Source organism: Triticum urartu, chromosome 1, assembly GCF_003073215.2.
Source record: "Triticum urartu cultivar G1812 chromosome 1, Tu2.1, whole genome shotgun sequence".
In the NCBI taxonomy this organism is placed as follows: domain Eukaryota; kingdom Viridiplantae; phylum Streptophyta; class Magnoliopsida; order Poales; family Poaceae; genus Triticum; species Triticum urartu.
This window is the reverse complement of record NC_053022.1, coordinates 366,530,508-366,545,768: the sequence shown is the minus strand read 5'-3', so window position 1 is coordinate 366,545,768 and position 15,261 is coordinate 366,530,508. Positions and strand designations below refer to the sequence as shown.

General features: G+C 42.7%; 2 protein-coding genes across 3 annotated transcripts; one reads left to right on the top strand and one right to left on the bottom strand.

Moving 5' to 3' along the window:
* The first annotated feature begins 934 nt into the window (after positions 1–934).
* On the top strand, positions 935–2,059 carry LOC125533742 (cyclin-dependent protein kinase inhibitor SMR1-like). Its single transcript, XM_048697105.1, has one exon. The coding sequence runs from the start codon at positions 1,204–1,206 to the stop codon at positions 1,615–1,617; it is 414 nt and encodes a 137-aa protein (XP_048553062.1). The 5' UTR covers positions 935–1,203; the 3' UTR covers positions 1,618–2,059.
* Positions 2,060–3,089: 1,030 nt separating this feature from the next.
* LOC125512766 (syndetin) lies at positions 3,090–13,277 on the bottom strand. Of its 2 annotated transcripts, none has more exons than XM_048677851.1 (25): positions 12,733–13,275; positions 12,465–12,632; positions 12,307–12,381; positions 11,898–11,976; positions 11,593–11,657; positions 11,418–11,507; positions 11,017–11,106; positions 10,665–10,751; positions 10,426–10,509; positions 10,201–10,320; positions 9,917–9,945; positions 9,277–9,409; positions 8,350–8,790; positions 7,330–7,799; positions 7,181–7,244; positions 6,980–7,082; positions 6,689–6,861; positions 5,414–5,539; positions 5,249–5,319; positions 5,017–5,079; positions 4,588–4,660; positions 4,204–4,323; positions 4,042–4,119; positions 3,582–3,632; positions 3,090–3,493 (listed from the first exon to the last, which is right to left on the bottom strand). In XM_048677851.1, exons 1-25 carry the CDS (start codon positions 12,988–12,990, stop codon positions 3,383–3,385), a joined length of 3,222 nt encoding a protein of 1,073 aa, XP_048533808.1. In that variant the 5' UTR covers positions 12,991–13,275; the 3' UTR covers positions 3,090–3,382. The 2 variants fall into 2 exon arrangements, 1 of the variants encoding a protein (XP_048533808.1); XR_007285543.1 differs by having other exon boundaries at positions 3,240–3,493; positions 4,204–4,351; positions 12,733–13,277.
* Between the last annotated feature and the right edge of the window lie 1,984 nt (positions 13,278–15,261).

Sequence of the window (15,261 nt, the reverse complement as noted above, 5' to 3'; positions counted from 1 at the left end):
AGTATATATGCTTTTTAGGTTGTATATACTTTTTTATTTTTTTATACGTATAAATATAAATTTAAAAAATGCAAAAAATTATGGACTCACGTGTAGTTTTTTTTCATATAGTTTGCTTTGATCTTAGATATAGTATATGAACATACTTAAATGAATAAAGTAATACTCCCTCCGTTCCTTGATATAAGGTATATAGATTTTTGAGAAAAAAATCCGAAATATAAGATGTATTGCGTTGTACCACTCGTCTGGATAATGTTTTTAGGGAATTGATTACATTTCCTTATATTAGGCAAGCTCCTCTATTTTCTCATGTAAATTAGTTAGGTGTAATCTTGCCCAAAACTTATGAAATTTTCCCAAAAACTATACACCCTTTATTAAGGAACGGAGGGAGTATATATTACCATATGATAGTAGTGTCAAAAACACTCTTATGTACGGAGGGGTATATATGACATGAAATGTAAAACCACCGGATGGTAGGATATGTTTTCCTCGTTAGAAAATATGTATGCCTTTTCGGAAAAAAAAAGGAAAAAATATGTATGACTTAATGTCTATGTGTAAGACGTTATGCGTTATGAAAGAGGGAGAGTGCAGACTTTAGTTAGACGGTTGAAAGTGTAGTGTTAAAAAACACTCCTCTATTATGAGACAGAGGGAGTAGTTTGGGTTGCTTAGGATAAGATGAGGTAAAAGTGAAGCGGAGTTTAGGTCAAATACGGCCAACAAAGGCTCCACTGCCGGTAGTCCTATCCTAGCCGCACCACCACCTGTATCTGTATGTACTACAACTAAACTATAGTAGTACAAAGAGAAGAGAAACAGTAGTACAAGGACCTAAACGCAAAAACGAAATCGAACTAGCCGTGGTGGGCACAAAAGGACACGCGCCCAGTACAAAAGTGCGGCTACAAAGGCGGGCCCTTTCTCCCAAAACCGGAGCATATCCCCAGCTAAACCCACCTCGCATCGCATCAGCAACAAAGTGCCCCAAGCAACCTCCCCTCCTCCCCCTCCTCCTCCTCGAGCTCCCTCGTTCCCTCCACTACCCCGCACGCGCCGCCACCATACGCCACGCACCACCACCAACCCAAGAAGCTCTCCCTTCCTTCTTCCTTCTTCCTTCTTCCGTCTTCTTTCTCTCTGGCAGGCACAAGAGTAGGTGCCCCCGGCCGGCATCGAGATTCGAGACCAACCATGTCGGCGTCGCCCGAGTTCTACAAGCCGGCGCCGGCCTTCTCCCCGTGCCGCTCGCCGCTTGCCCCGCGCGGAGACGTCGCCGCAGGAGCGGCCGGCGGAGCAGGAGGAGCGGACCAGCAGGCAGGCGCGTGGGAGGAGCAGTGCTGCCGGACGCCGACAGGCGCCGGGAGCGAGCTGAAGCAGGCGTCCGCGACGTGCCCGCCGGCGCCGAGGAAGCCGCGGGCGCCGGCCGCGCCGTGCCGGAAGCGGCTGTTTGAGGTGGAGGTGTTCAGCCTGCGGCTGGAGGAGCTGGAGCGCCTCTTCTGGCGCCCGCACGCGCCGCCGCCGCCGCCCGAGAAGAAGGCCAAGCTCAAGCGCCGCAGGGTGGCGCCGCCGAGCGCCTCGCCGTCGCCGGGGCCCAGCAAGAGCTAGCTCGCCAGCAGGACGCGCGCCTCCCGGCCGGCCAAGCCGCTTTGGCCTGCCGGTGCTGGTCGCGGTAGGCAGCTAGTGTAAGATTTGGTACCGCGTTTTTACTGCTGTACTCGTGCTCTATGCTACTACTACTCGATTAGGTCAGTTCGTGGTACCCGTAGCTAGGTAGCAGTAGTAGCAGGAGCAGTTCTTTCTTTTTACTGTATGTGATACCCCGTAGCGCCGTGGGCAATGGAGTAATAGTACTAGTGGTAAACTTGTAACAGGTTAAATTTCCTTCTTCCATAGTGTAATAATAGGTTTAAATTCCCTTCCATGGAGATGGAGTGCAGGCTGTATAGATGTGTAATGAGACGCTCGATCGATGCTGTATCTGCCTATGTACCAGTCCAAGCAGTCTCGTTCCCAATACAAGCACTCCATACTGCTTATTTGTTCTTCAGTCCTGTGTTTATTTTCTCTGGAATTTTAGCCTTGTTCTGTTTGGAGGGATTGGGATTAATAAATCCAAAATCCCCTCAATTCCCTCCAACCATCTCAGAGTCTAATCCCATAGCATGAGGATTGTTAACCGAACAAGGCCAAGTGGGTCGCTGCCATGCTTAGGGCAAGCTAGGGCACGAGAGATACTGTGATTCGTCAGTGATTTTGAGCAGTTTTCTATGGAATAATCCTGGCTTCTTTGCACGATGGTTGGCGTGGGGCGCCTCGTACGCCGGCGCGGCCGGCCCTATGCGGGCGCTGCGAGCTGCTGTCTCCGTCCGTCGCTGTCGCCTACGTTGGCCGCTTGGTGGCGTTCTGTTTCCCTTTGATTGCAACCCTGGTTCCTAATGGATTCTTAACTCCTTCCCTTCAGTGGATCACACAGCGACGGCCGCATCTTGTTACTATAAAAATCTGGCCCTGCGCGATGCAGGCCGCAGGGGAGAGGAGGAATCATCCGTGCAGAGGTAAAGAGAGCAGTGGTACAAACTAGCAATGATATGCCGCCGTGACTTTTACCGAAGTTTCTGCAGCTTTTTGGCGCCCGCAGCTCGTGAGGCGGAATGATTCCGCCACCACTGGTGCTCATGAATGTGTTGGGGGGTGTTCAGTGTTCGCAGGCAGTTTCTGTCCTGGAATAGTCCGGCCGCAGGCGCTGCGAGAGGAGACGGCGTACGGCCGGGGAGATCTCCTGATGCCCGTTGCAGCCTTCCAGGCCCCCATCATCACGTCGTCCTCAAATCCTTCTGCCTTGCCGGGGAACACTATTCTGGGCGCAACTTTTCTAGGTAAATTGCTGTGTGTACGTATACGATTTCCATACGGGTGAACGCAGCAGAGCCCGTATCGTATCATTATGGTTCCGATATGGGCATTATTACAGCATCATTCATTTGAAATTTTAACACCGCAATCTGCTGCATCCATGACGCGCAATTGCTGTCATTTAAGACGCGTGCAGAAAGCTGAGGACGAGCAGCACGTTCGCATACCTGGATGGCTATTCGATTTCGTATTTATTGAGCCAACGCTCGTCATGTACGGTGTACATACAGTACTGTACTGTTCGTTTGCTTCTGGTTGCTAACCCAGCTAAATCACTATGATACAAGGCTCTTGTCCCATAAATATACACCAAGGAAGGATAATGATGGTAGCATCAAAATGTAAAGAGGTTGAAAGAATTGACAATATCGATGCAGACCAAAAATATAAGAGGAAAACAGCTCTATATGCAGCTGGAGCAAACAAAAATGAAACGGTTACAAACCACAGCCTTCACCTACGACGCTGCCTCGATCTTCTCAATGGTTTCTAACCTCGTTTTCCTTTTCCATCCTTTCATGGTGGCCACGAGGTTAACCAGCCCAACAACCTGGCTCTTGCTGTATTCCTACAGAGTTACGCAGCGATAGACGGTGTAAATTATTTGCATCTTCTAGTTTAAAATGAGCTTCTAGTAAGATTCTCCGAGTTCTTACTGGATGAGACCGTGCCCAGTGGACATACTCCGTCTCTGGCAAATAATAAGCCTGTTTTATTCAAGGAAGAATCGTTAACAGCAATGGTCTTTGTCAATACCGAATTTATATGGGAAATGAAACACAAGGTTAAATGACGTCCGTGTAGAAGGTACTCCAGGCAGAACTAATGCCATTAAATTACGGCAATGCTATTCAGCTGACGTTCGCTGGGAGGGGATGGCAAATCAAACGTTTTTTTATGGCAATTTATACTGTCGTGAGGATGTCAATTTTACTTTGCAAGCACAGCAAATCCTGGCAAAAAACTGAACTGAGGCAGATTTGCCATGCTTGCCAACTAAACTTGCCATCCTCGGCCAACATAAATTGCCATGCTTCCCAGCTGACGTTCGCTGGTTAAGCCAGTCCTTAAGGTACTGGTATGCACATGATGGTTCAACAAATCTGTGTTACATACCTTCACGAAAGTCTCCACAATTTGTAGCCTCGGCTTAACATTTGACGATACTATGTGTTGCAGTCCATTGATCAATACCTGAAAGAACAGCAAAACTCTTATACCAAGTCTTGCTCCATGCCTTTCATCAACTCACAAAACATCACTGCGTAAGATTACAACCTGAAGGTCAAGTGACATCAATGCACGCCCTTCATCAGTGCACCTTTTCACTCTAGACAGCCCTTCAACTAACACTTCTGCAATGCTCTCTATGCCATAGTCCAGCAAGAGGTGTTGGAGCTGGGGAGAACATGAGAAATTTATTTGCCTTCAATATCGGTAATCATCAAAATTTTGTTAGGAGGAACAAATGCATAGATTCTTGAATTCTGGAAAGTTACTCCCTCCGTTCCAAAATAAGTGTCGTGGTTTTAGCAAATTTGAACTAAAACCACAGCACTTATTTTGAAACAGAGGGAGTAAAAATTTAGTTAACACACGCGTAATAAACAAAGTCAAGTGATACTAAAGAGAAAAATATTCAGTTAACTGGCTCACGCTAACCTCCTTAGAAATTCCTCCATGATCCAATCTTGTTTTGTAATGTTTGAATTCGCCCAATAATAAATCAACGTAACTGGAATAGAAAAAAAGGTCCAAACCAAACAATAATCAGTGGCACTTTCAGAGCATCATGTATTCAGCTTCACAGTACCAGGGAGTAACACTGACTGCAAGCGTAGAAGGTGTGATTTTATCTTTCAAAAACTAAACTTTGCAAGACATAGAAAGGAAGCAATACTATATAGCCATAGAACTCCATCAACATCGCATGCAAATTGATGGATTTAATTTGAAAACTATAATGCACAAGTGAATAAGACACAGTGCCAGAGAATATTCAAACGGAACATAAAAAAGGGGCCAAAGAGAGAGACTCAAAGCAAGAATTTTCAAGCTCCTGGCAAAAAAGCGGCTTAAATATAACCATACCCATTGTGGTCTGTGCCAAGCTCCTTGACCTCCCATTTGGCATTTGCTATCTTATCCGGATACCTGAAAAGCACATCAAATGCAGTAGCTGAGCAAGATACTATTGTTATATACTTCTAATAGCATCTATGGAGATGCCTATCTCACCCAAGTTATACTCGGCCAAAAGAAATATTAATGACACCAAATTTCAAGGGATTCGCGAAACACATGAAAAGTTTATTCAGCATACCCATTGATATGCAAAAGCATCCGTGCACTTGTTCTATGAATGTGCTCAGCCAAGTCTGGAACTGTGTCCACCTATCATAAACAAGAAAAATGGCAGATTTCAGCATTTACACAGAACGTACCATGGACAATAGCAGCAGCAGTTACAACGAAAGTCGAGATTTACCAATGTCCCAAAAAACTCTTCAACAACAGAAGTATTATTTTGAGACAACACAGAATGTAGGTGGACTCTAGATCTGGTCAAAACTCGAGCAACCAGTGATACTGTTTCGGCAGCTGCGCATCTCTCCTGTGAGAAAAGGAAAAGTTCCAAATATAGATTCAGGTATTCACTCCCCACTCATAATAGTAGGTTTAAGGTAAACTGGGATATGGAACTATGGGGATTGTGGACATACAGACATACATTTTTCTTATACTAATGTGAAGAAAAAGCTTATAATAGCATCCATGGCGCTTTATAAAGCATATGTTCAGGCACAAAAATAATCTGCTAGTCATATGCTTTTTAAACACCTAATTAAGCAGAAGGAAACTTCAGAAAACAAAATTTTCAGTTTGACCTAGTTCATGAGAGAATTACACTGATAGTGAGGCACGCGTTCAAGGACTTATGTAAGGATGTTATCATAAAGGAAGGATCACATCAGCCTCATGCCTACACCTTATAAATTTCTCCCAGTCCTACATCTAGATTCTTTCCATTGTGCCCTTTTTTAAATGACACATAATCCTCCATTAATTTGTACATGAAAATCATCTGCAGACAATATTTGTTTTTTCTTACTTTTGCCCTCCACTTTCTCCACCATACTCCAGTTATAGGCCGACAATGACAAGGACTCTGCTCTCCTCACTATCCACAAGTAACTTCACAAGGCTAAAAGGACTCGGCATCCCCTCACATTACATCCAAAAGTTTTGCCTTCCCAATAACCAGCTGCTATAACTTCTTTCTCATATTCACACAAATCAATATAAGCTACCCCCTCCGTATCAAAATATAAGACGTTTTTGTAGGCTGAGGTGCCAAGGGGAGCAATTGGCTATTAAAAGAAAACCGTGAACCAAATATGGAAAACTGTTCCATGGTAACCAGCAGAAATGAATGTACTAAATTCATCACAGCTGCGAGTTTATCTTTTTAAATTTAGAAACATATTGGAGCAGTTAATGCTGAAGCCATGAAAATATAGACATGTCGCTAATGTTATGGAACTTCATTCACGGCCTCTTAATAACTCCAAGGGCTGCATGAAACCATGAATTAACAGACATGACCTGAATTCTTATGAAGCAAGCTCAAGCCAAATGTGTTGTCTATGACAGGCAAACATTAAATTTATGGTGAGTACTGTACTCAGTTCCAAATACTAAAAATATGTTAAAGTGCACATACATAAGGCTATAAGCATAGCCATGTAAAACAAGCTGTTACCTTTAGCCCATAGGAGGTGAACATCGAGCTTGGGGGCGCAGTAGGCATCACATCCATTTGGGCAATAGTTGAACCAATTGATAAAGGTGATGAAGATGGATACAAACTGTTCTGTGGTTTAATCCACTGATCAGAGTCTTGTGTTATTTTTGATAAAGCCGCTTTAAGCCGAACTGAATACAACACAAGCATCAGAAAGGACATACGAGCTCCAAATCAGCAATCATGAATTTGCATTAATAGCAAAGAACCACGAGCCAAGAAAAATGTTGGATAAAGCATAACCCATACATGATTGAGAATCAGGTAGTGGCTTGCCACTTTGACTCCTGTCCTGGTACCCAAATGTCTCGTATATGTGGTGATAAAAGATGCCAAAAAGTTGGAACATGCCCTGGAATAAGTTGTTAAGTATGAACAGCAGAAGATATTCCACAAACTTCAAATGCATGCAATTTACCGCAACAAAAATCTTTTGACACCATAACTGACCTTAAAAAGCTCAACATTGACCATTTCCAGCTTTTGCATAAGTCTAGCGTATTTATCCATCATCCTGATTCCAGTGAAGCAGTGACAGCTTAGCTTAGGCAGTTATGTTATAGGAATTTCTCAAGTTAAGGTACATAAGTATTTGATACCTTAACAAAGAAAGTGATGATCCTGTCTGTGATGAAATGTCTCCATCTTTCCAATGTGAAGTATTGCCTTTCACAATTTTTGTTTTCAATGTCCTACTGGGCAATTGACTATCTTCATCAATGAAATCAGCAAGAAGGTCTTCATTCTCTTCATCAAATGGTGAATTATTTCCATTGCCAACTGATGAGTTGAACAGCACATTGCCCTTGGGGGATTCCGCAGAGCCATTCTCTAACTTGAAAGAAAATGGGTTCCCCATATTATGCCAGGAAGCAAATCCATTGTTTTGCCTTCCTGTATTGGTTGCAGTAGAATTTCCACGGAAATAATCTTTTGGCAAGGTAGAACTACCACTGGTAGGCGAAATCAGTGCAGCGCCATCACCAGTAAGTCCTGCTAAACTAATTATCTGACTAGCTTCAGCAGACATTATTGTCCAAGATTCCTTTTCCAGTACCATTTTAAGTGCCTGCCAAAAGAATCACAAAATGAAAACTATTAAAATGCCACACTGAAATAAAAGTCAAGAATGACCATGTGCCATCAATAAAGTAAAATGCCGACTAGAGCAATCCATACAATACCAGAACACAAAACAGTAGTGAAACATAGCAAAGTATGTAAATGCCCCAGTTCATAATGCGGTTGTACTTGTACTGTTAAAAAACGAGCCGGGGGAGGGGGTAGATAGGGAAGCCTCAGGTTGTTTTATCAAAAGAGTGACAAGTGGATTTACTGTTGTACTGACTCAGGAAATTGATGCAAAGATAAACAGAAGCAGCCGCATAGAGATCAGTCTACAACAGCAAATCCTGAAATGCAACGGCTAAAACATTGGCACCATGTTTCTACAGAAACTACACTCTTTGCTCGATGCAATAGTTTCAACAGTGGTTTAACAGCACTCATGGAGTTTGCATAGTTGGATAAAGGTCTAGTGTGATAGTTTCCTTTTATCTGACCCACAGAACAATTAATGCTTGTACTCCTAATAACTGAATAGTAGTCATTGGGCATACATATATATTTTGCCGGTGAAAGGTCACTATGTAGTTCAAACAGACTGTCTTCAACTTCTGTCGGAATTCGCTAGCTTCAAACCCACAAAATGCTTCACCGGCCAAAATAAATATTGTGAGATCTTCATAGTTCTTCAGAAATTGGTATATGCTAGTTGAAGAAACAGCTGAACAAGCCAGTAAAACAGACAGGCGACTTGTTGCCAGTTGCCAAAGATTTCTCCGCCCCCTTTCAAATGTATATGCAACATGTTTTGTAGCATCTGTCCTCAGTTGATAGAATGGAGCATCTGTTCCTGATGTGCTAGCATCAGGATTACTGACAGAAGATGGCATCCTGTCGCTCTTCGTGGCAGCAACATCATCCTGATTGACTACTGCACTTGAATGGCTTCTTCCTGTATCAGCTGAAGTTCCACTTGGACTCTGAGATGTTTTATTCTGAAGAGAAGAAAACACAGGTTCCATTAATAACAAACATTTAAATCAGAATTGTTAAGAACTCAACCAAAATATTTCATCAGATTTAGATGCAAGTCTATGGGAAGATAGATCAAACTAGATTTGATTTACTTCATACTGAGATCAGGTCGACTGGCAACATATATGATTTTTACCAACTATCAGTTCCATAAACAGAGAAGAGTTTAAAAAACTGTTGACATTTGACACCTGTATATAAGAAGCTTCTTCAGCTGGAAGTTCCTACGGCATCACATATACAATCAATAACACAGAAAGTTTTAGTTTGTAGTTTTCCATAATGGCTTACACTTACTTAGAAATGGATTCACCAATTCTAGTACAAACATGATTCAGAAGGCAAGTCCAAATACGAATTGGTTTGCTTATGAGGCTGCCATTAATCTAGACACGCCATCAAAATTTCAAGAAAAAAATTGACCGCACACCTATAAAAGAAGTTACCTTTGCTTCTGGGCAAAAGCTCATAATAGCATAATATGACTGCATCAACGAAAATATGCTCTCAAGAGTTTTTAACAAGCAGGAGCGGAGTTTGGACTCAGGAACTTGAACACAAAGATCACTATATGTAAATCTGCAGAAAATAAACATCAGTGGAGTGAGTACTCAAGAGAAACTTGAATAGTGTCTGGTTTTATATTTGGAGTATCTAGCCCACAAGATTCCCTCAAAAAAACTGACATGGGTTTATCTGTAAAATGACACAAATGATAGGACACATTTACATACATCTTATACTGCTTTAGATGATTGGAAACAGTCGGTCAGTGTATGGCAACATGGACTGGGTTGGTACACCACTATTCTAGCAGAGAAGGGACCATGATTTTCCACAGAAACTGCAGCACTTGAGACAATAGCATGCGAACATATGAAGCTCCAATTTTTTAGTAAATCAATCCCAGTGTAAGATGTAAATTGTGAAACATAATCCTTTTAAGTTAATATAATAGTTTGGTTTGCCAAAAAAAATCGTCCAAGGCTGATAAAATTCACCCATCCATATGTTATGGAAAACAGTGTAAGTTCTATTTAATCTTAGTGCAATGAAAAGAACAAACATAAGGTGCTAAATACATACCTATTTCTCTGCGTATTATTTCCCACCTCCTGCAATATTAGAGAAAATGGTATGTTATGGAAAGAGCTGTCATATTGCACAACAACCCAAGTGAGCAAAAATACATTACTACATAACTTGGACTGCAAGTCAATCTACTCTTATCTGGACCAAAGCAATCTACTAGACCTAGACTAACAGGAAACCCCTAAAAAATATGGCATGTGAAGAAGTTAACAGTAAAAGAGCGTATGAACAGCAAGAGTATAGCAAGAAAGAGTATGCCAATAAATCAGATGTGATACCTCTTCCAACATTTCCTTCAGGACAATATGTGTTCGAGAGAGTACTTCTTGCAAAAAGAAACTCTGCATCTTTTCAGCCATGCCAACAATGTCACCCATCAATGCGAATGCATCAATCACCTATAATTCAGAGTTAATTGTTAAAAGGATATAATTCAAGAAAGTTAGCAAAAAATATAACCAACCCAAGAAAGCATACAAATTAATGGCCAGGTAAATACTCACAGTTAGATAGCTTTCTTCACTGAAGGTCTGACAAACTCCCAGTAAATGGTTGTCCAACTTTCTGATTGTCCTTGCTAACCATGCCTGCAGGGCAGAAATACCATCATCAGAATATAAATATGAAAAATAAAACAAACGAAGTGAGAAATGCAGATGACTCCGTCGAATTTGATGGTGCTCAAGAGTTTTGTTTCTCTGAATAACCCAACAGAAAACCATGGGATGAATGCCACAATTACCTCAATCCCTCGTCCCATTTCTTGTACGGCAGAAAGGCCTGAATAGTTCTCCAAGATTTGCAGATACTCTGGTAATAATTGAAATGCCTGCGACCATCAGTAAGGTATCATAAGGAAACTAACATAATTTGGACGAAAAATATGGATTGCCATACACATAGCAAACACACATCACTAGGGTCATTTAAGTGGAGTAACAAACAACCCTCATTCCAAAATGTGATTATGGGGTTGAAAACTACTGTAGTAAGATTGTGAAGTAAAGATTATGCATATACCTATCTTGAGTAGAGAAGAAGATAAACAACGAACTAGAGCAAATTAAAAGTGCTCATGGCCAAAATCAGCCTACCTGAAAGTAATTTTCTTTCTCAACAAAAGTTTCTAGCTCCATTTGCATATCTTGAGCATGTCGAAGTTCTGTAAGAACAGGAAGAACATCCTGCATTACACAAAAACTAAACCTTTTTATGTATAGATCCTCAATTCTAAGTATCTAGAGCTAGCTGTGGTGAAAGAGATATAGCATTTAAATTTAACAGTGCATTAAACATTAATAACTCCATCTTAAGAGTTAACACCATGATAGACAAAGGAAGTGTTGACCTAGAAGGAGTTAAAACACACCAAGAACCTCATCTTATAATAGAATTAGAATGGCAGCTCAGTGATCTTTATGAACAGCCTAGGGACAATCACCAAGCTTATCCAGTTAACGCAGAACATACAGATAAAACAACAGCAGGCACCTACCAACAAAGCTTGTTTTTTCTTCGATTTTACATTGACAACCAGATCCCTTGACACCTCATTCTTGGAAGAGGATATGTGCCTTCGACCGTTCTGAAATAATAATTAATTCATAAGGGCCAGATACCCATTAGGGGTAAAATAATGTTTGCAAGGAGAAATTTTCGTGAGGTAATACCATGCAGATCACATTTGCAACCTTTAAGTCTTGTTCTAACTCCATCACTAACTGCATCCCCTTCACTGGCCAAAAATTAGTATCAGAAATCTGGTTTTCGTTGAAAAGCGACATTTTGGTAGCAGATAATACATGTCTATTAATCATAACTAAAAGAGCTTAAAAACCTAAACATGTCAAAGGAGAAGCACCCATCGAATGGATCAGTCAAAGACAAAATTGCAAAGGAATTCAATGGAAATATATCCTATAGCATGCAGAGAAATAGAAAACTAATCAACTGTACAGTCTGATCGGACACATACCCATTTCTTCATGGTGACCCATAACATGATGAGACAATCGTTCTGCAATCTTGTCGAGCTGCGCTAATCTCGAAGTTGACTGTAAAAAGGAAATGTGCATCGTTAAGAAAAAAGATGGAAAGTGTTAATGTGGTAACAGAAGTGCACATGCATAGAGAGAACTGAACTTTTGGTGGCGATTGTCAAATATATTCATGGATAACTAGAATGATAGGAACGACAAAAGGGAGTCGGTTTCTTCTACAGAGGGCATAAGTTGCATTCATAAGGCAATTACTTCCGAACTGTCATTAACATATCCGCACTGGTATGCGGGCAAATGTCACTCGGAAGAATGGACTACATAAGTTTGTACATAGCATGCACTGTGGTGATAATGACTTGAGGTGATTATAACTGGCACACTGACCTGCTTATCAAAATAGGTGGCGTCACCAGCTCCTTCCGAAATATTTGCCAGAATGTACTTTATGGGGTCGAATTCCTGCACATAATTCGAACTCAAAAGCATCAAGCCCAACTGGCACAAAGCGGCAGCACCCACGCCTCGAAAAATGCAGCACCAACCTCCTCGTAGAACACCTCCTCGAGCTCATCCACTGCTGGCCCCTGCGGGTTGCTCCCGTAGATCGAGACCAGGTCCTCCGAATTGGACGGCAGGTTGATCCTCTCGTGCGGTGGCAGCCCGGCGATCGCGCGTGCAGCGGCCGCCGCAGCAGCAGCTCGAGCTGGAACCTATAGGCGCACGGCACAATGATAAGCAACCAACCACTAATCGCCGGATCCAACACGGGACGACGGGTGGACGGCGGGGAGGGAGGGAGCAAGACGGTACCTCGGGGCGGGAAGGGGCAGGGGCTGGGGTCGCGGGGATGAGGCCGAGGGAGCGCGCGGAGCGGACGGAGCTGAGGAGCCTCTCGCCGACGCGGGAGAGGTCCATGCCGCCGCCCTGGATCAGGAGCAGGGGCAGGAAGACGAGCGGCGAGGGCCCCGACTCGAAGAGCTCGCCACCGCCGCCGCCGAAGAGGGAGTGGGAGGCGGAGGAGGAGGAGGAGGCCGATGGCGCGGTAGGCGGCGGCGCGTCGCCCCGCATCTCAGCGGCGCCGCGCCCCCTCGGCGCGGCGGGGGACCATGGGAGGGAGCGCCGCCCGCGGCAGCTCCCAGATCCGCGCGCCGGTTAGGGCTCGCCCCGCGCGTCGTCGGTGGGCTGGATCGCGCGGGGGAGAGGACCGGGTGGTTGGTCGGTCGGTCGGTCGGTCGCGTGGCTCCTGTGTGTCTGCGTGTGTTGGAGTGGGGGGAGAGGACGCACGGTACGGGGCTGGAGGAGAAGAAAGAGCGGTGAGGTAATAGGCGAGACGAGGAAGGGGATGAACTGGTTTTTTTTCTTGTTTCTCCGCGGCATTTTTCCATGGGGAAAGGTCGCCGTGTTTTCGGGTAGTAGCTTCGAATCACTATCTTGTGAAGCGTTCGGGCTACGTGTGTTGATATGTTTCCTTTCCAAACAAGAAAAACAGGAGTAGTTTAAGTTTTTGAACAGTGCATAACTGTAAAAGAAAACAGTGCAGGCTTTGATTCAAAATAATCGCAAAGGAAATTTGGAGGATTCTAGTTTTATGAAAAAAATCCGACGCACGATGTTTGCTTCATAGAACCGTATTCCATAGTTTTTTTCTTAGGATTCATTTCTACGAGATTTAGAAAAAAATCGTCCACTCCAACCACATGTGAAGAATTCTTTGTTTTGCATGTACACAATCAAACATACAACTAACCATGTATTATTGAAAAATGGCATCACACCGTATGAACGTGCTTTTACCTTTTTTTTATGTTTTTGATGAATCCTTTGAACCACATAGGCTTTGATTGAGTTTGAGCTTTTGCTTGTTTAGGTCTAAGCCATTATAAATTTACTTGGTGAGATGCTCGGTGCGTGTAACTATAAAGTGAAAGGCAAAGACACGCCTATGTGCTTGAGGCGAGCTCAAATGATCCGACAAAGGTAATAATCGACCAAGCCTTAACAAAAAGAAAAATATGATACATATTCCGTTGGTGCATGAATTGGTTGCGACATATTTCATTAGGATCTGGTTGTTTAATAATATGAGAACTAAAATTTAAATTTCATTTCTCATATTATTAATTCAAATACATAAGATTTATTGTATTTGATTTGCCCATAGATTTTATGGCGATAAATTTGTATTGATCATCCTTACGCTTGTGTAATTATCGGTGCTAATTGTGTTGGGACACAACCAACACATACAGTGCATAGCATACAGCCATACACCACATGTTATACATTGATACCATAAATTTCATTGCACTTGCATAACCAAAGAGGATTAATACAACCCTACCATATGTTTGCATACAATGTTATGCCACATGTATGAGGTTTGCACAATATAACAACAACACTAGTAAAAAGAAGATTTGATGAATTATGGACTCTGTCAACCATGGACAAAGCTAATTAAGCTATGACCGGGGTGTCCACCCCCCCCCCCCCCCACACACACACACACTCCCATTAAGTCAGGGAGGGGGCTTTTTCCTTTGACCTGTTTATAAAAATACACCACATAAAAATTAGATAATCATCGCCTTGTGTCAATTCTAAAACCCGGTCGATTTAGTTTGCTCCATCTAGTTTCCATGTTTGTGTTTATCATCACATAATATTTTGATCCACTTTGCTTTTCACCCAAGCTCACCGTAGCGATAAGTCTAATGTTGATGGGCAGTCAATGAAGACGATCTGCAGCCCCACTCAAGTTGCTAATTTAGTGATATCATGTTATGCATTTGCTCTACCTCAGGAGGAATTCTAAAGGTTTTGGAAGATTTTTTGGAACATCATTTTTCACGGTTACCTTCTCATCACTAAACTGGAATAACTCGATCGGTAGCACCATACAACAATTTTCATTCAAACCTGCCCATTTTAATCCCTATGCGTTCCAAAAAAACATAGCCATGTGGATTCAAATACTTTTGATTGTATTTTAACATGCAAGAGGCGGGGTGGTGACTTCGTCATTCTCAAGATTGAAATTGCACATTTGATCTACCGATGGTTGATTAGTGTCGGGATTCGGGCGGGCATCGTACAAAAATGTCCTACATCCAGCGGTGTTCCTCACGACCCGCCGGCTCGGCCTCGCAGATGTGCTCATAAAGATAGGGTCTACATGTGTAAAAGACGAGTGTACGTGTGTATATGTGAGCGTCTGTAATGTACTGTGTTTATACAAAAAAACATAAAAGAAGCGGAGAAGTTCACATGATTTGAACTGTTAAATAATGATGTTCATGAGCGAAAGATGAGAATAAGAATGACCAAGAACAGAAATTG

What these genes read in the sequence shown, in the direction of transcription:
- LOC125533742 (XM_048697105.1), top strand. Translation starts at nt 1,204, where the DNA reads ATGTCGGCGTCGCCCGAGTTCTACAAGCCGGCGCCGGCCTTCTCCCCG.
- LOC125512766 (XM_048677851.1), bottom strand. Translation starts at nt 12,990, where the DNA reads ATGCGGGGCGACGCGCCGCCGCCTACCGCGCCATCGGCCTCCTCCTCC. An exon ending in TTGCAAATGTGATCTGCATG is followed by an intron (nt 11,508 to 11,592) that starts GTATTACCTCAC and finishes TTATTATTTCAG; the next exon opens with AACGGTCGAAGGCACATATC. An exon ending in TGAAGGAAATGTTGGAAGAG is followed by an intron (nt 9,946 to 10,200) that starts GTATCACATCTG and finishes CTAATATTGCAG; the next exon opens with GAGGTGGGAAATAATACGCA.